General features: G+C 62.1%; 1 protein-coding gene across 1 annotated transcript in view; it reads left to right on the top strand.

Annotated features, from left to right (window-relative positions):
• Positions 1–23769, top strand: part of TSHZ1 (teashirt zinc finger homeobox 1) — a 70980-nt gene extending 47211 nt beyond the window's left edge. The window contains exon 2 of the mRNA XM_036010144.1: positions 19190–23769. Coding sequence (XP_035866037.1) covers positions 19190–22410 — 3221 coding nt within the window. The 3' untranslated portion in view covers positions 22411–23769. The remainder of the gene's footprint in view (positions 1–19189) is intronic.
• Positions 23770–25046: the final 1277 nt, after the last annotated feature.

The following is a 25046-nucleotide window of genomic DNA, read 5'->3' as shown; positions in this document are numbered from 1 at the left end:
GGCCCAGGGCTGGTCCTGCTGCAGCGAAAGCGAGAGCAGTCTTCTCTTTGGGCTGGGCTGGCGCTGGTCCCAGCGTCCGCGGCCACTCCCTCCTCTCGGCTTCTGTCCGAGGCTGCTCCGCCTCTGCAAACCTTTCTGCCCCTGGCGGCTGCTCAGCCTTCCTCCTCACGAGGCCTTCTGGGAGGGGGCGGGACCCCGTCTGGTGCCCCTCCTCGCTCTGGGTGGGTGCTGGCCCGGCCGGCCCTGACCCCCGTCTCCATCACCGTCCCTCTTGTTGCCCAGGCCTGCGCCAGGCTTCTGGCTTCTTCCGGAACGTTACCAGGTCAGCGTGGCTTCGGGGACTGACTATCTGCTACACCCTGCGCCGTCCACAGACGAGGAACCCGAGACTCGAGGTTCCCCTGGGTGCAGAGTTCACCTCTGCGCACCCAGGGGGCTCCGACTCTTCAGAACGCAGGGTCGTCAAACGTTTGAGCAAACGTGTTACCTGTGGTCACATCGTGTTTGTGTTTCTGTAAGAGCGTGGGACCATTTGTCGGGAATGCAGTCAAGCCAACATCACTTCAGCTGTGTTGAGGTTGGGTTCGTCATCTATCACCTTGACTTTGGACGGTTTTGGGACGACCAGGAGGGGCTGGAAGTGTGGGCCCTGCCTGCATTTGCTGGGACCTGCCCGCATTTCCATTAATGTTACAGCCATTTTAATCTCCGGTCCCCTTTCCTCGTAATCTCTTAGAGAGAGGTGCTTTTTGGTTCTGTGTTAAATGCATAAACAAGGCGTCCACAATCAGTATGTGCTTCTGACACCATGTGGTACATTTTACGGATCCTCTTCCCTGCAAGCGGATGTTAGCGTTCCCGGCTGGTCCCGCAACAGCACGTTTAAGTGAGGGCCTACGGGCCTTGTTGCACCGTGGCCCTCAGACCGCGGAGGCCGTGTTTTCTGCTGGTCCTGGGGCCCCACCCCGAGTTCACACCCACGTGGTGACGCTGCGTGAGGGGGAGTGGGGAGCCGCGCTCTCCTGAGCTCGTTTGCATATGCATGTCAGGTGCGGCGCTGCCATTTTCATGGTGTTGAGCAAAACAAAATGACCTTTTACCAAGTTCCTGATGCTGGAAGATTCTCTGTTTTGAGTCTGGAGGAGGGGGGGCCGCGGAGGCAACGGGAAGAAGCAATAGTTGATTCACGCCCGATGCCAGCGCCAGTCGGCTGTGACCGTGGGCTTGCTCGAGGCCACTGCTGTTCGGCCGCGGCCAGCCCCACTGCTGGTCCACGCCGGGTGTCAGGGGCCGGCACTCGGGCCGACGGGGAGGGCCCAGCGGCCCTCCTCCGTGTCTTTCCTCTTCTCACCAAGTGCGATGCGGTTTTTTATGTGAGATGGGGCATCGCAGATCACAGAATCTGACTCGGTTACAAGATGTGGTACCGCAGTCGGAAATGTGTGTTAAGGACTCGTCTACACAGCTGTTCTCTTCAGGCCCTCATTTTCTTCACGATGATTTTTCTGAAAAAGGAGCGAACAGCAGGAGGCCCCCCCCTGCCCCCCGCCGTCGGCGTGTGTGTGGGTGGCGTGTGCTGGAAGTGGGTGGCGTGTGCTGGAAGTGGGGGGCTCGCCGTAAGAGGAGTAGCGCAGGATACGCCGTCGAAGTCTCCGGTGGTTGCTGTCAGAGCAGCCGTCTCAGCGGCGACCTCCGCCACACAGGTGACTTCCGCTGTGCCTCTGGAAGTGCTCGTCAGCCTCACGCTCAGCGTCCTCGAAGGGACGGTCACCCTGACGGATGATGATGGCGACGATTGTGTGTGCAGAGGAGAGGAGGAGAGAGGAGAGGGCTGTTTGGAAGGAGCGGCACCGTGACGCAGAGGCAGCTGGGAAGTGCCTGGAGCTGGGGTGGCTGCCTGCCCCGTGAGGGGGCTCCTGCGGCAGGCATCCCAGAGACCCCCGGGGACCACGGGCCCTGCTCCAGACCCGGGGCGGCCAGCGTGCCCGGGGGAGTCTCCCACGTGTGTGCCGCGTGCTCTCTGGGTCCTGGGCACGGAGACACACCGGGGGCAGCACGGGTGGGCTGAACTGTCTGGTAAAGAGCATCACTTCTGAACCTCAGTCACAGTCAGATTTTTGCTTCGTGGTTTTGAACTTGGGGGGCACACATTTCCAGTTACGGACTCTTCGGGCGTCTTTGGCTCAACCGCGCTCAGCCAGAGGCGTGCCACACGCAGCAAAATAAATGCCCTTTTCCTGTTTTCTTGTTTGTTCTCTCTTTTTTTTTTTTTTTTTTTTGGAAGAGGTCACCATGCAAGAAGTGGTACTGGCAGGATTTTGTTTTTTACTTCCATTGGAACACATTAACACGTTTCTAATTGACTGGAGTGGTTTTCCCCGGAGAACACGACCGGCTTGTCGAACCGTAAACCACGGTCCGGAGACGTTTCGGAAAGGCGTCCACGCCGGCCGCTGCGCCCTGTCCCCGCGACACCTGCCGTACCTGAAGGCAGACTTCGTTCTTTTTAAGAGAAATCTTTCTCTCCGTGGGGTTACGTTCTCGCAGCTCACCACGGAGGCGGGGCCCCGTCGGCTCGTCGCGGGTGCGTGCTTGAGCAAGTGAACACACTCTGAGAAGAGTAAACGGCGACAGACCCATCGGCCCCGGGCCCGGCTCCGATGGCCGCGTGACGCCGGCGTGAGATGCAGGCCCGCCTGACCCGGCCCAGCGCCATTGCCGTAATCTCGCTGCCGCGCGGCCCCCGAGCTAATGTACTCACAAATGACAGGGAAAGTGCGTTCCGCGACCCCGGGGTTTTCAAAAGTTAAATGACGTCGCGGGTCGTATTTCAAAGAGTCGCCGAGGAGAATGGTTTCCTTGCCTGCATAAAGTGTCACCGCGCATAGCAACAGGATATTGTATTTCTTTTTTATGACACAAAAATGTGAAGCTTTTAAACTCCAGATTCCCCACATAAAATTTAATATTGGGGGAGCGAGTGAAATGCCAGTGGATAAATCTGCTTCCCCGCGCACCGTCCCCCTCCCGCTGTGGGCGCCGGGTCCCTCCGAGTCGCAGGGAGGCAGAGGCACGGTGACATCCCTTCCTGGTGACGAGTTCAGTGTTTTTCCGCCTCCGACACGGCCGGCGAGGTCCCGTCTCCAGCCAGTGCAGGACCCGTGTCTGCCGAACGTGCTTTGCTAGGGTGTTCGCGATGAGTCGTTTTTTCATGGGTGTTTTAAGGATCGTTTCTGGTTTTAAGATGTGCTTTCGAAAGAACCGTCTTTTAGCTGGGGGTTAAACGAGACGTAGATGAAACTCCCGATTAAAGCAAGTGATACCGGTGTCTAATCGGGGCCCAGAGCCCTGCGCGCCCCACACTTCGGGGTGTCTGAAGTCACCCGCAGAGAACTCTGGGGCATGGCTGACGGCTGTCCGTGGGGGGCGGGGTTACCGGGAGAGGGACCGGGCACACCTGTGCACAGACCTGGGGCAGACCTTGCCCGTCCTCACACCCTTCGCTATCAGAATCAGCTGTGCTCAGTGTTCTGGAATTCTCTTCCAAAGAGATCACACAGCAGCTCCCTGCAGCAGCCCCAGGGCACAAACAGCAGTGGGCTGGCTCACGGATCTGGGACGAGACTGGGCCCCCTCGCCCTCGCGAGTCCGGAGTCCCTCTCCGCTTTGTTCCCGAGTGATGAGGCTGAGGAGTGGCCCTGCTGGCGCCCAGGCCCTGCTGGCCTGGGGCGGATCCCACGGTGCGGCTCCAGTGTCGCTGTTAATAGGTGTTAACAGTGTTTCTGCGGTCCCCCGGGGCCCGCCGGAGTGACAGAGGAAACAAGTCACAGGCTGGTAGCCTGACGGGGGACATAGGGGTGGCCTCTGAAAGCCGAAATCTGGGATGAAAACGGAGCAGCTTCAGTTCTCTTCTGACCCCCTCCCCTTGCCCCCGCAGACAGCCATCGAGGGTGCCCGGGTGCCTGGGTCACCGCAGAGCTAGGTGCTGAGGCTGGGAGGGCCCCCCAAGCCTGCTGGGCACAGTGGGGGGCCACACCGGTGCCAGGTCTCACTGAGTCCCTGGCAGCGTCGACAGAAAGAACGTTCTTCAAAGTTACTCAAACTTGATGAAGTGTCGAAATTGAAGCTGCTGTATATTCTGCCCCAGAGGCAAAATTCCGGGGAAAAGATGTGGTTGCAGGGTGTGCTTAGAAATGACGTGTCGTAATTAATTTGTTCCCCCAAACCATTAGAGCATTTTGCAAATTTTCTGACGCAGCCAAAAAGTTTTTATTTCTGTTATGGGTCTCGTGGCTCCAAACATTGCTTTCTGTCCTGAATTCCAACGGACACTAATTGCAGCTCTCTTTTTTTAATTAACGAGTGCGCAGCACGATTACAGAAACGTTAACACGCTCCCTTTGGGGGGAACCTCTGCCCCCCACCCCCCCCGCCCCTGGCTGGTCTCAAGCTGCCTTCTCTCTGGATCGATGACAGAATGCCCACAGAAGACTCTCGTCCCTGTTGCATTGGGGGCACGTGGGGTGGTCCCTGTTGCATTGGGGGCACGTGGGGGAGGACGAGGAGTGGGTTTCACACAGAGCCTGGAGGGGTTGGCGGCCCCCCGCCCCAGCGGCTGTCATGGCGGGCTCCTTTGGAGGTTCGGCGTGAGCTGGGGGCAGGAGGAGGAGGTGCAGGTGGGTGGTCACTGGGAGAGCATAGGCCCCGCCCCCCGAGGGGGTCCCGCAGACATCAAGGGCAACAGGCGGCGGGGGCGGGGGTCTTCCTTGAGCACATTCAGTCCCCCTCCCCCAGAAGAAACGCCGTGAGCACGTGGTGCAGGGGAACCGCCGACAGCCGGCGTTCTGAAACAGCCACCGCGCAGGCTCCTGCGCGACCCGCGTCTGTGCGTCTCCCGCACCTGGCGCCTGCAGGGCTGCACCTTAGGGCTGTAGCTTCTACGTGGGTCTCAGGGTCAAGGTTAGGCCCCCCACCACCCCCCAGCCGGCAAGCCTAAGAAGAGGGGCGTGTGGAGGGTTATTAGCGCCATAAATCGCCTCTCCTGTCCGTCAAACACCGAGAAAGGCGCGACGTGCTCCCGGCCACTTCGGGGCCGGCGTGTAAATCACGGGAGATGAAATTATTAGATAATTGGGCGACTTAACCGTGTGCGTTTTGCACTTGCAATTGTTTTGCTGACTTGCACTTTTCTTGCTGTCCGGGGTTTTATGGACTGTCTTTAAGACATCCATCACCCCCTTCCTCTTCATTTTCCGGGGGGTGGGGGGGCACGCTCTCCCGGGGAGGAGAGAGCCGCGGTGCTGACGCCCCAGAAGGCTGGCTGTGTTTTCATTGACATGCAGGGCATTACCATAATTGGCTTTTCTACATGATAGGAGAGAGGAAATAATAATGTCATTTTATTTACAGCCAGAGTGTCGCTTTATGAGACTTCTCCAAGTTTCTGCCATGCTGTGTAGGTCAAATGACATCTTTTGATCAGCCCTGTCCAAAGACATCAAAGCTGAGTGGCATGTAATGGAGACCCGGTGACAAACCAAATCTAGGGCAGAAATAAGACTGCCAGTTTCCCATTAAACAGCCTGCTAAACAGCACAGCTTCCCCGCGCCGGCCCGCCGCCGCGCTGACCACCTAAATCAGGCGGATGAAAGGGAGCCGAATTGGACATTAGTACCGCAAATGGCCGCGCTGATTGCCACGCCGCCCCCTCCCCGCCCCTCCCCCCCAAATCAGCGAGCAGGCCGCTCGCGCGGTCCAGCGAGCCCGCTCGCGCCCCCGCCTCCCCCGCCTGCCACTTGCCGGTTCTGTGATCCGGCTTATTGAGGTTTGACATCAGCCAAATGGCGAGGCAGGACACCTCTGACAGGTGTTCCCGCTGATGGCAGGGGAGACACGGCTCGGGGGGAGCCCCTGTCCCAGACAGGGCGGCGGAGCGGCGGTTTCCCTGTTTCCCCCCGTTTCCTTCTCTCCGTGGCCCCGCTGACCCGTGGCTGCGACTCCCAGCCAGACCACGAGGGCCCTCAGCACTCCTGAGGGAGGGTGAGTGAGGCGTGCAGACTTTGCGTGGACGGCCACACGGGCGGGGAGCGTGTGTGCGTCTCGGGGAGGGTTTTAAGCGGGGCGTGGAGACGGGGGAGTGACCCCAAGTCGGCTCTGCGCGGCTCCCGCCCGGCCGGTTCCCGGTGCCTGGGCTGCGCGCATGCGCACGCCGCACCCTCGGTGCGCCCTCCTGCGCCACGTGCTCTGGGTTGAGTGTGTGCTCACCCTCCGGTTCCTTATTCCTGCCCGTAGCTACCGAACATTCACTTCGTTGTGGCACTGCGGTAGCCACCAGGAGCAGGGCGCTCGGCTGCTGTGGGTCCCGGAGGCCGGGCTCGGCCGAGGGCGGGCCGCTGGACCGCGCAGGTGGGGAGGGTCCCGGCGGGCTGGCCGGGTGGCCGTGCAGAGCCGAGGCTGTGGGTGGGCGGGGCAGGGAGACGGATCTAGGAAGGAGCGCGGCTGGCGGGGCTGGACACGGGGTTTCTGGCCCTCCCTTGTTGTTGTGGTCAAGTCCACGTAACGTGAAACCGGTCACATGAACCGTTCCCCAGTGCACACAGCTCAGTGGCCTGAGGCCCAGTCCCACCTGTGCGGCCACTGCCGCTGTCCGTCCACAGCACTCTTTATCTTCCCCAACGGACCCCTGTCCCCATTAAACCGTTTCCTGTTTCCCCTCCCCCAGCCCCGGTCACACTGCTCTGCTTGCCGCCTCTGCACCTGGTCTGGGTCAGCCTGGCTGGGAGTGGACTGCGGTGTGGCTCTGCGGCCGCTCCGCCCATGGCAAGCCCCTGGAGATGCGCCCCTCGCCCCCTGAGGCTGCCGCCTGACCATGACTTTCCGGCGTGACACCGCTTCTGCCAAGGTCACGTGGACAGGGACCTGTTTCACCAGCAGCACGTTCTGCAGACAGAGCTGCTTTGAAACTCACGCTGCTCACAGTTGCTGATAGGCGTGCCCTGCGTGTGGCGGCGGCCGTGCCTGTCAGGGGCCTGGCTCCGCCACCGACCCCCGTGGCATGTCCTGCTCTGCGACCAGCTGACGGTGCAGCCGGGGGCGGGTTACGTACCTTCCGTGCCTCAGTTTCCTCATATGGACAGCTGCAGAGGGTTCCCCCTTGGCGTGCTGACGGGAGGCCGGCACCACGAACAGGCGGAGTGACGCAGATGGCGTTGAGTTCCACGTAAGAGCTGGGGAAATCCGGCCTGTTACCGTTCCACGGCATTTCAACCGGAAGCGTAGTGCCGCCTGAGTGAGAGTCTACGGGGGAGGGGGGATGCGATGTGGACGCAGACGGTGGCGAATTATTTCTGTCAAAATAACGTGTATTATCCGTCCTCCCCAATGAGTTGCTAGAGGGCCGAAAAACGTCCGTATCGAGGCGGCCCACTGTCCCCGACTATGTCTTATTGCTGGTAGTGGGGTTAGACGGCACCGTCGTCCTGGGGAAGGTGCTCCCGGGGACCGTGGCGGGGCTCCTCGCCTCTGCGTAGAGAATACGCACGTCCTTGCGCCACGCACCCTTCGGCGGCCGCGGCAGGTGTTGGGGGGCTGGTAGCGCTAAGCCTCTTTTTCTCCACGTGCCACGGCCTGGCCCACTTCCTCTTGGGATCCAACCTCCCCTGCGGCGGGGTGGACGGTTTCGTGGCCCGTGCTTCCCTTCGCTCTCCCCCTCTCAGTCGTCTCCCTGGGTTTCTCTCGTCAGTGCCGCCGTGCCCGGCGCTTCTTTCCAAGCGGCTCCCTGCGCGGAACCAAAGGGGCAGATGGGGGGAGGCGTGCGGGGGCCACGCCGGGGGGGGGGGGCGGGGACCCTAGTGTCCTTCGACTGTCCTGTGGGCAGGGCTCTCCCGGGGGGCTGGCTGGGACAGAGGGTGTTTTGTTCCTCCACGGATGACTCCTCTCTTCTAAAACCGTTTCCTGGAAGTCATCTCGCCTGGACCTTGTACGCTCTCCAAGACGCGGTCTCGGGGTGGACTCGGCTCCGCGGGCTACCTTTCAGAAGAAACACAGAAAGGAAACGTCCTCAGACCCGGAGTAGATGCTTAGGTTAAATCACTGAGCAGCAGTGGGATGAGGAGGGGCGTGGCCTGAGCACCCCGTAATGAGCGCGCCTCCTCGCAGCCTCTGCCCGGGTCCCAGGGAGGAATCTCGGGGAGAGGGCTCGAGGCTGGGCCCCGGGCGGGGATGGCAGTGCCTCTTCCGCGCTCAGCCAGGAGGCTGCGTCTGCAGCCTCCATCTGTGAGGGATGCAAATGAGGAGCGGAATGCAGGCACCTGCTGAACCCCGTCTCCGGGCGCCCCAGGCACGTGGGCCGCACCTGCCGGAGCCCCGTCACACGCTGCTCCATAATGCAGGGGGAGTTTGCTCCACCAAAGTGTCACCTGTCTCGGTGAGTTGTGCCAGTGTCGATCTGAAGTGACAGCCATCTTTGAGTGCCGGCGTCTCTCTCCCTGACTTCTCTTTCATCATTCCCGTTGGAAAGGTAACATTTTCGACAAGATTGTTTCCTCTCCCACGGCTTGTTTCTCGGCACCCCGCCCCCCGCCTCCCTCCCCCATCGCTGCAGCGCGCCCGAGCACACGGTGATCGCTGCCGAGGCTGCCTTCTCCAGATGGAGCGAGAAACACTTCCCTCTCCAGATGAGGCCGGGCACGTGGGCGAGGAAGGCGAGGGCCAGGCCACCGCGGAGCGTGAGGTCCGGGCCCCGAGAGCCCCATGGAGGCCGGGTCCATCCCAGGCCCTCCAGCGCGCCTCCCCGCAGAGAATGGACGCCAGCCAGTTTCGTGGCGGGATTCGAACTTCTGTCCCTCCCTGCACAGTCATGTTCGTCCGTAATGGGGACGGGTCCAATACTTCCCGTCTGACGCAGTGGTGCGGATGGAAGTGTGCGTTTCTGTGAAGTCATCTCGGCCTGATTCACCTGCACTCCCGTCGGTGGGTGATGGGGCCCTGGTGGGATGGCTGGGACGCAGGGCTCACCAGATGGCGGCGGGGCCCGTGACCCTCGGGGATGCCAGTCGCTGCAGAGGGCCGCCCCTTGCTGACCTCTGCTAGCCACGTGTTCTCCCCCCACCGGCCCCGGGGAGGGCACGGCCAGTGAGCCGGGGAGCCCCTCTGATGGGCCACAGCCAGGGGCGTCTCCAGCTGGAGTGACCCCAGGGTGGCCTTAGGACACCTCTCAGGACATCTTTGAGTCTCAGGAACTCAAAGGGAGGGTGGAGGACTCGGGCTTTCTCCATGTCCCTGTGATGATAAATTTCCTGCTCCTACCTCGACCTTCTCTTGGCCTGAAAGGTCACTCTGCTCCCGTAGTTGTCCGTGTGAAGACGGGCCGTTGTGTAGGAATTACTGGCGCCACTTAACATTTTTAACGATGGGAACTCAGGTCCTTTTCACGGGTTGTCCTGTGCGTGTCACTGTGCTCCTGGAGACCCTGGGAAGTCCCGGGTCCTGTGACGGCCTTGTGAGTTCAAGTTCACGGATGTGGCTTATTCGACATATTTTCATGCTAAAATGCTGTAGTCGTGTGTTGTGTTTTCTGGAGTCACCACCTTCCTCCAACGATGTTGCTGGAAACCCAGGGGTGTTACAAACGGGAACATTGTAGTCAGCTGGCCTGCTGGCTTAATGGCCAGGATCCGGAGTGATTCCAAATGTCAAAATCTGGGGTGTGACAGAGGCTGCGTGCACCCCGTCTGTGCAAGGACCACCCTGTGTGGTTCAGTTTCTCTGGGGGCGTGTTGTCACACGGGAGCTGATCCCACGCGTGCGCGTTGCTGCGGGTGAAGGGGGACGCTGAGGGGCCAGGCGGGCACCTGCTGGAGTTTGCGGGATAGCTTCAGAGCCCGCGTTTGGAGAGCGAATCAGATCCCGGGGAAGGCTTGTCCCAGGTCACTGCTTCGGCTCACCTGCACCAGGACCACAGCGGCGAGATGCAGAGCTCGGGGGCCTTTGCCTCCTCGGCCCGGAAGACCGGACGGTTCGGGCAGCCCCTTTGACAGATGGTGGGTGTTGGGGTGCAGACGAGGGGCCGGTGCGGGAGGGGACGCACACCTCAGTGCTCTGAGCCGCGGCGGGTGCGACATGGTGGTGCGGGACTCGATGACGTCCAGCCGTGGACAAGCACGTCCAGCCGCCACCTCCCACCAGCCTGCGCGTGACTGTTGAGTAGAGTAAACCCTGTTTCCTTTGAAAAATGTCCAGCTGTGGTTTGAGAAACATGGTGTTGATCCACTTTGCCGGTGAGGACGCGCCTGGGCCGCATTGGGTGGTTGCCCGGGAGATGCAGGGGCTCCCACGGACCCTCCGCGTGTGTCGGCGCCGTAAGCGGCCGGGGCGCATGCGCTCAGGGTGCGGTCTGCCCCAGCAGGGAGCGTGGGTGTTGTCTTCTGTCCGCGGGCCTTCCAACGCAACAGGGTCGTGCTGCTCAGGGTGACGGCCGGTCCTCAGGGACACGCTGCCATCCAGGAGGCGGCGCAGTTTATGACAAAAAATATTAGAAGATTTAATCTTGTAAAGAAAAGTGAAATTTAACCTTCAGATCCAGTTGTCTTATTCCCATGTCGGAAACAAGAGGGTCTGTGTAGTTTTAATTGTTCATTCAGCCACACGTGTGCACTCACACAGGCACACACACGGGCACACACTCACACGGGCACACACAAGTGCATACTCATGCATGCATACACTCACATGTGCATGCACTCACACTGGTACACGCTCATGTACCCATGCATGCATGCACACAACTTTTGCACACACACCTACGTGTGCACACACACCACACATGCACACACTCGCACACCTGCACCTGTGCACCCATGCCAGCACACGGAGGCTGGCAGCACCTTCTCCCCTGCATTGCAGGTGCTGCGGCGAGCTCCCCGGGTGGTGCCCTCCGGCTCGGTGCTGCTGGGCTCCCCCTGATGGCAGGACTCCCCTCGCGTGCTCAGCGTCACGCTCCGCGCCACGGGCCAGGCTCAGGAAGGGCTGGGGAGTGAAGGCAAAGCTGTTTTGACACAAAAAGAAATAGCAGGAATGGTGATCTGGAGTCTTTGTTTCACTCGATAGGGAGAGATGTCGTTTATTTCTGTAAGTAGTTGTGCGAGGGGACTCCGCACGTGGCAGGGACTGTTTCCGAGCCCTCATTCATCAGGTTCCGGGGGGCGGGGGTGCGGGCGGGCACAGGGGAGCGGGGGGCCGGGGCGAGGGCTTCAGCAGGAGGCGCCCCTGTGGGGTTGACTCTGTTCCCTGCGACTCCGGAGCCTCCCTCGGAGCCCTCTCTGGGACCAGAGATCGCATCCATTCACCTTGTGAGCACACTGTTCTCGTAGCTTCAACCCTGGGAATAGAAACTTCTGCAAATACTGGGGTACATTCTGGCACCTTTGAACTCAGACGAATCAGGCAGTTTTTAGGGAATTGCAGCTTGTAGTGAAAACAAAAGATCCTGATAAAGAATTACACTCAGAAGTGTTCATGAGTCCCCCACTTCTGTCTCCCTCTGCCTGACATTTTTTTTAAAAAGCATCTGGGAGAGCAGTTATGAGGACTCACTGACAATAGTCAAAGTAAGCCTGGTTATCACAGTGAGGGCGAGACGATCTCTGTCGTGATAGCACAGTGTGACTCGGTTCAGACACCATTGTTGTTGTCAAGGGAAGTTCGAGAAAGCCAGGGGTCACGTGGCCTTGTACTAAGCTTCCAATCAAGTGCAGAAATAATCACGCGGGATATTTTAGCTCGTGGTGAAACCCACTGGAACATAACTTATACCTGACTGCAGCATGTTTCTTTAAAGATTTTATTTATTTTTAGAGAGGGGGAAGGAAGGGAGAAAGAGAGGGAGAGAAACATCAAGAGATACACTGATCAGCTGCCTCTCTCATGCCCCCTCCTGGGGACCTGGGCCACAATGCAGGCACGTGCCCTGACTGGGAATCGAACTGGCGACCTTTTGGTTTGCAGGCCGGCATCCAGTCCACTGAGCCACACCAGCCAGGGCATCACGTAGTATATTTAAAGGTAAAATCTCCCCTGTGTGTAAAGCTGGTCTCTGGGCCCTCCCTGTGGGTTCACGACAACGAGCTAGGGGTTGAAAATGGAGACGTTTCCGGGGCGCAAGCTCCTTGTGGGGCTCGGAGACCGCAGGAACCTTCCTCCCCTCGTCTCTCACGGTCATGCCTGCAGCGAACGTGGTGCCATTCGCTGTTCTTTTCAACGGGACGTCGTGTGAAGCATGGCAGGGTGCCACCGTGCCACAGGGCAAAGCGGCTGTGCTTGGGGACAGTCCCCGGTGGTCCTTCGTGACGGCCGGGAGCGCGGCGTCCTGAGCATAGGTGGGCACGCAGCTCCCTGTCTTCCCATGGGATGCAGCCGCTCGGGGACGTGTCTCATGCAGGGTCCCCTCTTTGCGCTTCCGAGTGGCAGCCATCAGGGCGACCCTTCCCCTGGGGGACGAGCCTTCCCCGTCGTTCCAGGCGGGCCCTGGGGTTTGGGGCAGGACTTGCCAAAGTGGGTTTGTAGGCCACACGCGTCGGAGGGGGCCGGTGTGGTGTGTGTTGGGGTGCCGCCCCTCAGACGCCAAGGGCGTCATGAAAACGTGCCCCTCCCCGGGCTGGCGCTGGGCGTGCTCGGTGGGCGGGGCCACACGTCAGTTCAGGGGGCCGAGGCGGAGCCTGCCGCAGGTTCACGCGTGGCCGGAGGGCGGGGCGTCTGCCCGGTGTACGTGCCAGGTGCACGTGCAAATTCCTCACTCTGTTTCCCTCCCTCCTTTTCACTTCTCTGTAATTTTTCAAGGTCTTCCTATATTTTTTCTCTTCTGTTTCTTGCTAACACGGCCGGAAATCAATCTTTGGCCTTCGTCACCGTGGCTCCGGCCCTGACCTGGGCTCTCGTTCGACGGCATCGTGGTGACACGCGACCCGCGCCGGACGGAGGATTGGTCCTGGATGTGCCTGCTGGGAGGGGCCCTACAAAGAGGCTCCTTGTTTCTCTGTCAACTGGAAATTAAATCCTGGGGTGGTGACGAGAAGAAGAAATGGCACTTGTTTTCAGAAAGTCACCTGTGGGTTTCTAATTCGCGATCGAATTCGGTAAAATCCAGAGGCTGTTTTATCACAGTTTTCTACAACGGCTTCCGTTGGGTTTTACGTAGAGAAACAACTCCGTTATGCATCGGAGCTTCAGCGGCGGACGGGGCCGCTGAAATCGGCCAAAACGACAGACGAAGGTTCGCTCCCGTCGAGCCGGGGCGGCGCGGCCCCCGGCCCCGCTGAGCACAGCCTCGGGGGTCCCGCAGAGACCCGAATCCTACGCTCGTGAAGTAACACACAGCTGCTTGGGGGCGGTGTTTCTCTGAGGGGGAGGGGCTCCGTGTCGGCCTTCTCGGCGGCCTTTCTGTCCCGGTGTTTTCTGGCGTCCGTCCGAACCCCCTGCAGCACCCGGAGCAGCTGCGACGTGGCTGTACAGGCGGTCGGTTGCAGACCGGGCGGAGACTGTGTTTTGCGGATTGCACCACGCAGTGAGGCTGGACATTCGTCACTTAGGTGTGGCGGGCGGGTGGGGGGGGCCTCCTGGGAGCCGGGTCCTCGGCGTGAATGTGCTTCGATGTGAGGCCACCTGTCGGTGGGTGTCGCGTTGGCCGGTGTGACGCCCAGGCGGATGGAGGCACACCTGTCACTCGGTAGGACTGTGCCGCCTCACCGGGTGGCAAAACCCCAGCCAGGTGCGGTTTCTACCGGGAGGCTGTAACCAGGCAGGGACCACAGAAGACCCTGCTGTGCACTTGTCCACTCGCAATATCTGTTTCCTCGCTCACCGCCAGCTCCCCACCCTGCGTGCTCGCCAGGGGAGCAGGGCCGGGCTCCCCAGTTCCCAGCCCCGGCCTTCCCTCTGCCTCCCCCGCCGCCGGGTCTTGGGAAGGCCGCTCCCCAGGAACGTGGCCTCTGCCGCATGAGAGCCCTGACCGGAGGCTGCTGTGGGGCAATAGGAGATCAATGCGCTGCTGGGCTGGCGGGCGGGGCGGGGGGGGGGGGGGCGTGTCCCACAGCTGCTCCCATCTGGGGCCCCCAGCACCCTCCCCAGACTGGACGGCTCCCTGGAGGGGCAGGACCACAGGGGCCGGCAGGAGGGCCAGGGGGCAGGCTCACCACGACTGGCGTCCCCAAAGATGCCCCTCTAACAGGAACTCTAATACCAGTGGCCCCCACTTTCTTCTTGCCTCCCCTCTCCTTTTTGACGTCAAGAAACAGTAGCGATGACCTGGCTGGCGTAGCTCAGTGGATTGAGTGTGGGTTGCGAACCAAAGCATCACAGGTTCAATTCCCAGTCAGGGCACAATCCTGGGTTGCAGGCCATGACCCCCAGCAACCGCACATTGATGTTTCTCTCTCTCTCTCTCTTTCCTCTCTAAAAATAAATAAATATAATCTAAAAAAAAAAAAAGAAACAGTAGCGATGAACGGAGCCCACCCCACACGCCCTGCCCCGTCTGGCCCCTCTCCTAGGCCTGGCCAGTGCCGCCAGCTGCCTCCTTCCCGAGACGGCGTAGCGTGGACGGTCCGTGCTTGTGCGCTGAAAACACGGGCGTCCATCCACCGCTGCCGCCGCGCGCCATGCCCAACCCCGCGCTCGCTCACCCGAAAAACCCTCCGCCAGCCTCCTCTCGGAGGAACTGCCCCCGCGCGTCCGGTGTTTTGTCTTTGGCCTTTTCCGTCTCTGCCCACGTCGCCGCAGCGCGCTTTTCCGTGTGGGGACCCCGCTGCAGCGCAGGGTCCGGCCGCAGGTCCCCGCAGCGCTTCTCGCTGCTGCCGACGGGGCGGGGCGGAGCGGGGCGGTCTTCCCTGGAGCCGTGTGGCGGGCGGAGGGCGCGCCAGCGCAGAGGGTGTCCCTGTTCGAGTCCCCGACACCAAGTCCGGAGAAGCGTTGATGGGCCAGAGGGTGTGGGCGCTGGAAACGTCTCCGCGGTTCCCCTCTTCCACCGGGACTCTCCACCCCCTAACGGCGCGGCCGGCTCGCAGGGCGTTTCCAAACACCGCTTTTCATTCTCAAGGCGTTTGTTCGTCTCTTCCCATCCAATTTTTTGAAGTCCTCGCCCGAGGATACGGTTATTGATTTGAGAGAGACAGAGAAGTGCCGGTCTGTTGCCACCTGTACGCGCCCCCACCGGGGAGCAGACCCTCGGCCCTTTGGTGCTGGGGCGACGCTGCAACCCCCTGAGCCGCCCAGCCGGCAGGGCTCCCTCTGATGTTTGCTAAATCACCTCTTATTTTGCGGCTGCGCGGGCCTCCAGGGCTCCTGGACAGCCGACACAGAATGACCTTGGGGCATCGGCTTGTCCGAAAACCGGAGGCTTCGCTGGCGGTGAGACGCGCAGGTGACGGACAGTCCCTCGGTCCCCACGTGGCTGAGCGGGCAGGTCTGGGACGGGGCCAGGTGGCCCGGAGTCCAGGTCCGGGGAGGTCAGGGAAGCCGGGCAGCTGCTCTGAGACTCGGCTTTCCCACCCGTGGGACAGGCGTGCACTTCCGAGGGGCCCCTGAGTGGGGCCTGTCCGGCTGGGGCCCCGGGCACTCTCGGCCCCGGGCGGGGTGTGGGGGTCTCCAGTCTGTGGGGGACAGCGACCTGTGTGAGGGGTCAGGAGGCAGTGTGCTGGAGGAGACGACAGCTGGGCCTCCGGGTGGCGGGAGGAGGCAGGTGCCCCCCGCCGGAACCAAGGGGGTCCGTGTGGGGACTTAGCTGGTGGACCTAACAGGCCGGACCCGGGGACTGCAGACCCTCCGGCAGCTCTCCCACCTGATACCTGCTGGAGAGCGGGGGCCGTGGGCGCCCGGGGAGGGGACGGCATGCCGAACCTAGGGTCCTCCTGTGGGCTGTCTGGTGGAGGAGCCTGGGGTGGGGTGCCCCTCACCGGTGTCGCTGCTGCCCTGGGGCCGTGCGGCTGTCAGCCAGGTGCATGCGAGACACCTGGGCGTGGACGGGACCGTGTCGTGGGGACGGGCTCAGGCTGGAGCGTCTCTGCTGGGGCCACCTCAGCCCTGAGCTTTGGCCCCGAGGGCGAGCGAGGCAGGGGTGCCGAGTGCACCCCAGGGGGCAGCAGTGGGCCCCCGTTTCTGCTCCCATGGCTGAGATGCAGGTCGTGGCCCTGCCCAGAGTGCACTGCCGGCACCTCCTGCCGGGCAGCCTGGGGAGCCCCATCCCGAGCCGAGCCGAGCCGGCCCAGATAGAGCGGTGTCTGTAGCGAGGGGCTGGGTCGCGGGTCTTCCCTCCCTGGAGGGACGGACCCTGTCGTCAGGCCGCTCCTCTGAGCTGGTCGGGCCCTGGACGTGCTGCTGCAGCTGCCGTAGGGCAGCTGGGGGACGGGCAGCCGCAGCCGGGCCCCGGGCCCGTCTTCACCGCGCTCTGCCCGCCCAGGATGCCCTGGGGCCGTAAGGTCACCACCCTCTAGAGGGGGGCCCATGGCCGAGCCCGCCGGAGGCGAGATGTGTGACCGGGGCTCCTGAGGGGACCCGGGCTGAGCGTTCCCTGTGAGCCCTGGGCGCCAGGGCCGTCCTAACCCTGTGACAGTTACGGGCTGAGTGGGAACGTGACCCAGTCTGGCCACCGTTGTTCAGTTTGCTGAGCTCTGCCTGGTGGGCGAGGGCCGCGGGACAGAGCGCTGTCCAGACGCTGAGGCCTGACGGATGGACGGACGTCCCCCGCCGGTCTCACCTCGGGGATTGCGTCTCCCAGTAGCAGCGTGGTGTCAGCAGAACGGTGGTCCCCAGACCCGTTAATGGGCTCTGTTCCACCCTCGGCTGTGGACCAGGCGTGAACACGCGTGCTCAGGTGGCTCGCGCTGCCCCCGAGGTGTGGGAATGGGCCGAGTGCTGGACAGCACGGTGGACGGGTACAGTGGGCCCCTTGGCTGCGGCTTCACGGCCCGAGGTTCAGGTTACCAGCGGCCAGCTGCAATGCGAGCCTGTGAAGTGGAAAATGCCAGAAGTAAAGCATCCACCTGTTTAGAGCGTGGACCTTCTGAAGGGCGTGCTGGGGTCCCGCCCTCGCCAGCTCCGTCCTGACCGGAGGCGAACCGTCCCTCCGTGTCCCTCTAGCCACGCAGCCGCAGCCCTGGGGGTCCGATCGGCGGTCTCCACCGCACCGCAGCGCCTGTGCCCCGGTCGCCGGTCAGTTACAGTTACAGCTGCCCCGTTCCGTGGTTCGTTACCATTGTGCATGTCTCACGGGGCCGCTGAGAAGCCAAACCTGCAACAGACGTGTGCTCAGAGGGGACACGCAGCATACTGGGGGTCAGTCGGTAGCATTGGTGCCTTCAGGCATCGGTCGGGGGCCTTGGAATGGACCCCCCCAAACGAGGTGGAGGTGGACGGACTGTATTCCGTCAGGGCCCAGCTGAGTGGCTGCCTCGGCTGTCAGTCACGGTGTAGGGGGCTTGCACGTGATCTCCCGGGTCATCGTTGGCCCTGTGTGTGTGGGTGTGGCATGCACACGTGCTCACAGTGAGGGGGTGTGCTCACACTCAGGGCGCCCGCTGTGCTGGGGTCTCCAGCCCCCCGCCTGCGGGTGCGGAAGCACTCCAGCGGCCCCCCGCCCCCACGCCCCCCCGCCCCGGGCTGGCGAGACGGGCTCTGGCCTGTCAGCCGCCCCTGGAACGCGGCGTGCTTTGCCGCGCTCCCGCAGGACGCGGCTCTGATAACGTGATAACGAGCGATCACAGTTAATGAGACACCCGTCTCGGTCGCGCCCGTGCCTTTTCACGGGGCCTCTCCGGAAAGCATCTTAACCCCAGACTTCCCAGGTAGTCACCGGAACCCTAGTTCAGCTCAGCAAGCTGTTCCCTCAAGAACTAACGAAAACGACAAGGAGTAAGTAAAACGCCTCGGCCAGTCAAGTACGCGAGGAGGTGCGGCCTGCAACCGTCTCCCCTTGGGCAGGAGCCGGGGGGTCACGCGGTCAAGGACCCACGGGGCCCCCCCGAGGTCAAAAGTCAGGCTCTTATCTTGTGGTGGAGGTGCCCTCCCGGCCTCTCACTCGAGTGACAGCTGTCACATCCCCCTGGGAGGTGCTGCCGCGCCCTGGAAGCCACCCTGCCGTGCGAAGGCTCAGCACGCGCGATCGGCCTTGCTCAAGTTCAACGGCACTTCAGGCTGGCAGAACGTGGGCAGCAGAGAGGTCAGCACCGGGGCCGTGTGGGGGGGCTCAGCCTGGTGGCATTGCGGACCCCTGCACCGTTGTGCCGCCACCGCACCAGCCGTCCCCGCAGACGGACGCTCTGTCCCCATCCGACCCCAGCCCCCACCCCGGCCTGGCACCCAGCACCCTCCGCTGCTGTCTCTGTGGCTCGGACCCCGAGGCCCTCACAGAAGCGCAGTCAGTCGCACAGTGTCCGTCCGTCCAGTGCGGCTGGCTGGCTGCACGGAGCGCAGCGTCCTGCAGGTCCGCCCGCGTCATGGCGGGATTTCCTTCTCGTGTGTGGTGGGCGATCCTCCGTGCTGGGCTCGTCCATTCTCCTGCCGACGCACCCCTGGGTCCTGCCCCCTTGTGGCTCTCATGAACGGGGCTGCGTCGTCCCCCCAGGCTCTCTGACGCCCGTCTGGTGCCCCCCTCCTCCGGTGCCTTCTGTGCCCTCCGGGCGCAGGGCCGGGTGCCTGTTGCCGCCTCCTTTTCAGCGAAGCCCAGAGCACGTTTGCCGCCTCTCGTTGCGGGCTCTCTCCGTGTGCGGGCACCGTGTGGCTCTGTGTCCGGAGCGTCTTGCCCTACATGTGGAGAGCCAGGTCCCACCGGGCGGGGAGGCGCGAGGGACTCGCGGGTCGTTGCTTGTGGAAGGGGAAGCCCGCGGGAGGGGGTGACAGGCGCCCTGCCCTCCCCACGTGGCCGCGTCCCCGGCGGACAGACGTCCTCAGAACGGGGCGGTCACCGCCCTCCGGCCGGGGCCGCCTCATTGCAGTGCGTCCTCTCAGCAGAGGGGGGTGTCCTGGCGGAGCCCGAGTTTCTGCCACCGAGGGGCCGAGTGGGTGGCCCTGTAAGGCGGGTGGTGCTGCAGCCTGGGAGCCGGGGGGAGAGACGTCTTTGTGGAGAGGGGGGGAGTGAGTGCTGGGGGGGCCGCGTCCTGGAACGTGACTGGCCCCTCACCGTGTCCCATTTCTCTGCCCTAGCTTATGTTCCCGAGGAGGAGCTGAAGGCGGCAGACATAGATGAAGAGCACGAGGAGGAGGATGGGCTGTCCCTGGACGTCCAGGACAGCGACTACGTGGGCGGCGAGGACGCAGAGATCAAGGAGGCCCCAAGCTACCAGGGCTCCCCCGTCAGCACGGCCACCAACCAGGACGCCGGCTACGGGTCGCCCTTCAGCGAGAACAGCGACCAGCTGGCCCACTTCAAGGGCCCCTCCTCCCGGGAGGACAAGGAGGACCCGCAGGGCCCCCCCGACAGCGTCTCCTACCCCCAGGACAGCTTGGCTCAGATCAAGGCCGTCTACGCGAACTTGTTCTCGGAGTCCTGCTGGTCCAGCCTGGCGCTGGACCTGAAGAAGTCCAGCTCCACCAGCAGCAGCAGCAACGATGTGGGCCCCAAGGAGAGCTCCACCCCCGCCCCCACGCCGCCCGCCACGGCCGCGGGGCCGGCCGGCACCACCGCCAGCACCCCCGGCACCAGCACCAGCACCGGCACCGGCAGTGGCGCGGGCGGTGGCGGCGGCGGCGGCGGCTCGGGCTACGACTGGCACCAGGCGGCGCTGGCCAAAACGCTGCAGCAGACGTCCACGTTTGGGCTGCTGCCCGAGCCCAGCCTGTTCAGCACGGTGCAGCTGTACCGGCAGAACAACAAGCTCTACGGCTCGGTGTTCACGGGCGCCAGCAAGTTCCGCTGCAAGGACTGCAGCGCCGCCTACGACACGCTGGTGGAGCTGACGGTGCACATGAACGAGACGGGCCACTACCGCGACGACAACCGGGACAAGGACTCGGAGAAGACCAAGCGCTGGTCCAAGCCGCGCAAGCGCTCGCTGATGGAGATGGAGGGCAAGGAGGACGCGCAGAAGGTGCTCAAGTGCATGTACTGCGGCCACTCCTTCGAGTCCCTGCAGGACCTGAGCGTGCACATGATCAAGACGAAGCATTACCAGAAAGTGCCTCTGAAGGAGCCCGTGCCCGCCATCGCCAAGCTGGTCCCGTCCACCAAGAAGCGGGCCCTTCAGGACCTGGCGTCCCCGTGCTCCCCCGAGCCGGCCGGGGCCGCCGCCACCGCCGCCGCCGCCGAGGCCGCCCTGAGCGAGGCGGCCAAGGACCAGAAGACCGCCAACCCCTACGTGACGCCCAACAACCGCTACGGCTACCAGAACGGCGCCAGCTACACCTGGCAGTTCGAGGCCCGCAAGGCGCAGATCCTCAAGTGCATGGAGTGCGGCAGCTCCCACGACACCCTGCAGCAGCTCACCGCCCACATGATGGTCACCGGCCACTTCCTGAAGGTCACCACCTCCGCCTCCAAGAAGGGCAAGCAGCTGGTGCTGGACCCCGTGGTGGAGGAGAAGATCCAGTCCATCCCGCTGCCCCCCACCACGCACACCCGCCTGCCCGCCTCCCACGTCAAGAAGCAGCCCGACTCGCCGGCGGGCTCCACGGCCTCGGAGGAGAAGAAGGAGCCGGACAAGGAGAAGGCGCCGGCGGCCGGCGACGCGGACAGGAAGATCAAGGAGGAGAGCGAGGACGCGCCTGAGAAGTTCGAGCCCACCGCGCTCTACCAGTACCTGCGCGAGGAGGACCTGGACGACAGCCCCAAGGGCGGCGTGGACATCCTCAAGTCGCTGGAGAACACCGTCTCCAGCGCCATCAGCAAGGCCCAGAACGGCGCGCCCTCCTGGGGCGGCTACCCCAGCATCCACGCGGCCTACCAGCTGCCGGGCGCCGTGAAGCCGCTGCCCGCCGCCGTGCAGAGCGTGCAGGTGCAGCCGTCCTACGCCGGCCCCGGGAAGCCGCTGGCCGCCGAGCACGCCGCCCTCCTGCCCTCCCCGGGGAGCCTCACGCCGCCGCCCCACAAGAGCAACGTGTCGGCCATGGAGGAGCTGGTGGAGAAGGTCACGGGCAAGGTCAGCGTGAAGAAGGAGGACAAGCCCGCCGAGAAGGACAAGGGCTCGCCGGCCAAGGCCGTGTCCCCCGTGGCCAAAGAGAACAAGGACTTCCCCAGGACGGAGGACAGCGGCGGCAAACCCCAGCCGAAGAGGGGCCCGGAGGCGGAGGGGGGCAAGGCCAGAAAGGAGGGCGGGGTGGACACCCACACCCCCAACGGCACCGAGCCCCTCAAGGCCAAAGTCACCAACGGCTGCAACAACCTGGGCATCATCACGGACCACTCGCCGGAGCCCTCGTTCATCAGCCCCCTGAGCGCACTCCAGTCCATCATGAACACGCACCTGGGCAAGGTGTCCAAGCCCGTGAGCCCCTCGCTGGACCCGCTGGCCATGCTGTACAAGATCAGCAACAGCATGCTGGACAAGCCCGTCTACCCCGCCACCCCCGTCAAGCAGGCCGACGCCATCGACCGCTACTACTACGAGAACAGCGACCAGCCCATCGACCTGACTAAGGCCAAGGGCAAGCCCCTGGTGTCCGGCGCCGCCGACGCGGTCTCCTCGCCCCTGCGGGAGAGCGCGCTCATGGACATCTCCGACATGGTGAAGAACCTCACGGGCCGCCTCACCCCCAAGTCCTCCACGCCCTCCACGGTGTCCGAGAAGTCGGACGCCGACGCCAGCAGCTTCGAGGAGGCTCTGGACGAGCTGTCCCCCGTCCACAAGAGGAAGGGCCGGCAGTCCAACTGGAACCCCCAGCACCTGCTCATCCTGCAGGCCCAGTTCGCCTCCAGCCTGCGGGAGACGCCCGACGGGAAGTACATCCTGTCAGACCTGGGCCCGCAGGAGCGGGTGCACATCTCCAAGTTCACGGGCCTCTCCATGACCACCATCAGCCACTGGCTGGCCAACGTCAAGTACCAGCTGCGGAGGACAGGCGGGACCAAGTTCCTGAAGAGCCTGGACACGGGCCACCCCGTGTTCTTCTGCAACGACTGTGCCTCTCAGTTCAGAACTGCGCCCACGTACATCAGCCACCTGGAGACGCACCTGGGCTTCAGCTTGAAGGACCTCTCCAAGCTGCCGCTCAGCCAGATCCAGGAGCAGCAGGGCGTCCCCAAAGCCCTGGCCGCCAAGGCCCTGGGCCCCGTGGGGGCCGCCGAGGACGACCTGGGCTCCGCATTCCAGTGCAAGCTGTGCAACCGGACCTTCGCGAGCAAGCACGCAGTCAAACTGCACCTCAGCAAGACCCACGGCAAGTCCCCGGAGGACCACCTGATCTACGTGACGGAGCTGGAGAAGCAGTAGCGTCCCGGCGCACGCCCGCGGGACCCGGCCCCTTGCACGACCCGTCGTCCCCACACTGCACTAGGCCCGGCCTGGGCCGCCCACGTCAGCCTCCCCGGGGCTGCTGCACGGCCTGCCTGGACCTTGGGTTTTCTTACGCATATTTTGTAGCTATATTTATATGCTCTCTGTCCGATCGTGCATGTTATTTTTCTTTTTCCGTGAGTCAAAGTCTGACCTTTATTTTCAACATCTGTTCTCGGTGTTCGGCAATCTTTTGTAGGTAACGGTGGGGCACACTCTCCGGAGACCCTGGCTTAGCAGGAAAGAGACACGCCAGTAACGACGAGAAAACGGCATCCGCGCGGTAACCGAGCGGCCGTGGCCGTAACACAGGTCGCGGAGCCCAGGGGTGTCCGACTCGACCCGTTGGGGACTGTAATCGCATCTCTGTGCCTTTCACTCAAAAAAAAAAAAAAAAAAAGAAAAGACAAAAAAAAAGGCTTAAAGGCATTTCATTCAGATCAAAAGCTGTGTCAGACACAAAACTTATTTAATAATTAAAACATGAGCTTTTATATGCAGAGCTGGTTTGCGAGGGGAAGATGCACGCAGCCACGGAAGACGGAAGGTTGCCCAGGACCGGCGGGGGTGGGGAGCCGCCGCTTCACACGTGCAACACAGGAAGAGAACACGAACAAACAAACAAAAACTCACAGCAACAAACACCCCAGTTGCCACCATGCCCAAACCCCTCTGGATGCTGAAAAAAATGCCACTTTGGCAAAAAAAAAAAAAAGTATGCAAGCTATTATTTAAAAAAAATGTGTAAAAATGCTATTCCTTTTTTTTTTTCCTGTAAAATACTGCGGTTTATAGTTATTTACAAATGTAAGCTTTGGTACCAGCTGACCTTTCTATAATGTGCCGCACTGGCAAACGAGAAAAAAAAAATGGGGCAAACGTTGGAGTGCTTTCCTTGTAAATCGCCAGCATCAGCTTACACACTCCTGTATGTTACATATCGTACCATTTTAATCTATCAACTTCCTTTGTACCTTCTGGCTGTATGCTTTCTCTTTTAACTTTTTATATTGTCATTTTATATTAAATTTCTGTGTATATAATGTAAAACCACACTTTTTGAATAAAATTTAGTTCCCGCAGCTTGATTTAAATAGAGAAATTTTACTGGCATTTGCATCTTTCCAGATGCATGTATATCAGACAAAAAAAATGAATAAATGAAGACAGAGCAAGGCACTATTAATTATACGTTTGATGTTCCGTCATTAATATTGTACAGTACGTTTGGGTTCACGCCATTAAATCCACTGTTTCCTCCATTGTAAAATAAATCTTCACGCCGTTCTTGGTTTACGTGCCTCGTCCTGTCGTCCTTCCTCTGCCTTTGAGGCGCAGCGGGCGCCACAGCGGCGGGGAGAGGTGCTGCGGGCGCCCCGCCCCCCCAGCCCCCAGCGGAAATGCCGCCCAGAGCCCTTGCTCTGGCAGGCAAAGAGCACTGCATCATTACAAACGATAGTTTTCACTCTGCTCTCCACTGGGTGCCACCGGGTTGAGCCTTGGGTTGGTGGGTGTTCGGTACAGAGAGGCCCGAGGGCAGTGGGCAGGGGTTTGCGGCGCTCGGGTCCACGGGGAGGGAGGCCTCCCGCCAGCAGGGGAGACCCCGGGGCCTTGGGCTAGCTCTGCCTTGCTCCCAAGGGGAAAGCCTGACGTCCGTGCTCTGAAGAACTCGCTGTGATTGGGTGTTTGGGACAGTCCCGCCTCTGCAGGCTGCCCTGGGCTCCGAGGACACGCCCCCCCAGGGCCCCGCGGGACCCCGGGGGTGTGAGCACCATGACCCTGAGCCCTGAGTCCAGGGCCTCTGTCTGTGCAGCGGGAAACACGGGGGGCCCGGCCCCCAGACTTTTGTTTTTTTTTACCCAGAAGCATGGAGGATGTGGCAAGAGAATTTCTTTTTGTATCTTTTACTTAAATTTCCTTAAATCGCATCCTGAGAAAGGGTAGCGCTTCCGGAGCTGTGTGCGGAAGCCTCTGTGCAGCCGAGCTGTGCCCCCAGTCCCCCGTCGTCCGGCGGCTGGGCTGCCCGCCCGCTGGCGGCTGCAGCCTGCCAGCAGCCTCTGGGCGGATGCCCTGGACGCTGGGGGCGGGGCTGCAGCCTCCCGGCTTTTTCCTGGGTAAATGGCTCGGTTCCCTGGGAGCTCAGCCCTTTAGACGTTTTGGTTCAGCTCCTGGGTGATTACGCAGTTGGGCTCCAGGGGTGACGGGGAAGAATGACAGCCAGGTCCAGGGGGCACGTGGGAGGAGCCTCGGAAGTTAGATTCACTTGTCCACAGGCCCACAACCAGGAGGCTTTACCCACAGAGTCAGGGCCGTTGGCTGTGCAGCGAGAAGGCCGGTGTGAGCTCGGGAGGGGCCGCAGAGCGATCGGGAAGCGGCTGGCAACCCTCTGACCCCCGGGGCCTGCGGGTTTCCTCTCTTAGTTTCCTCTCTAACTCGCCGACCTTGTTGCTGTCGCGTCATGGATCCTAGCCCCCCCCCCCGCCCGAGACTGTCCTGTGACTGCCACACACACTGATGACGGGGACGCATCCTCCTCGAGGTCACGGTGCGCCCACTCCACACCGCCCTCTGGA

The sequence above is a fragment of the Phyllostomus discolor genome, chromosome 9 (assembly GCF_004126475.2).
Source record: "Phyllostomus discolor isolate MPI-MPIP mPhyDis1 chromosome 9, mPhyDis1.pri.v3, whole genome shotgun sequence".
Taxonomy (NCBI): Eukaryota; Metazoa; Chordata; class Mammalia; order Chiroptera; family Phyllostomidae; genus Phyllostomus; species Phyllostomus discolor.
This window is presented reverse-complemented; position numbering and strand designations above follow the sequence as displayed.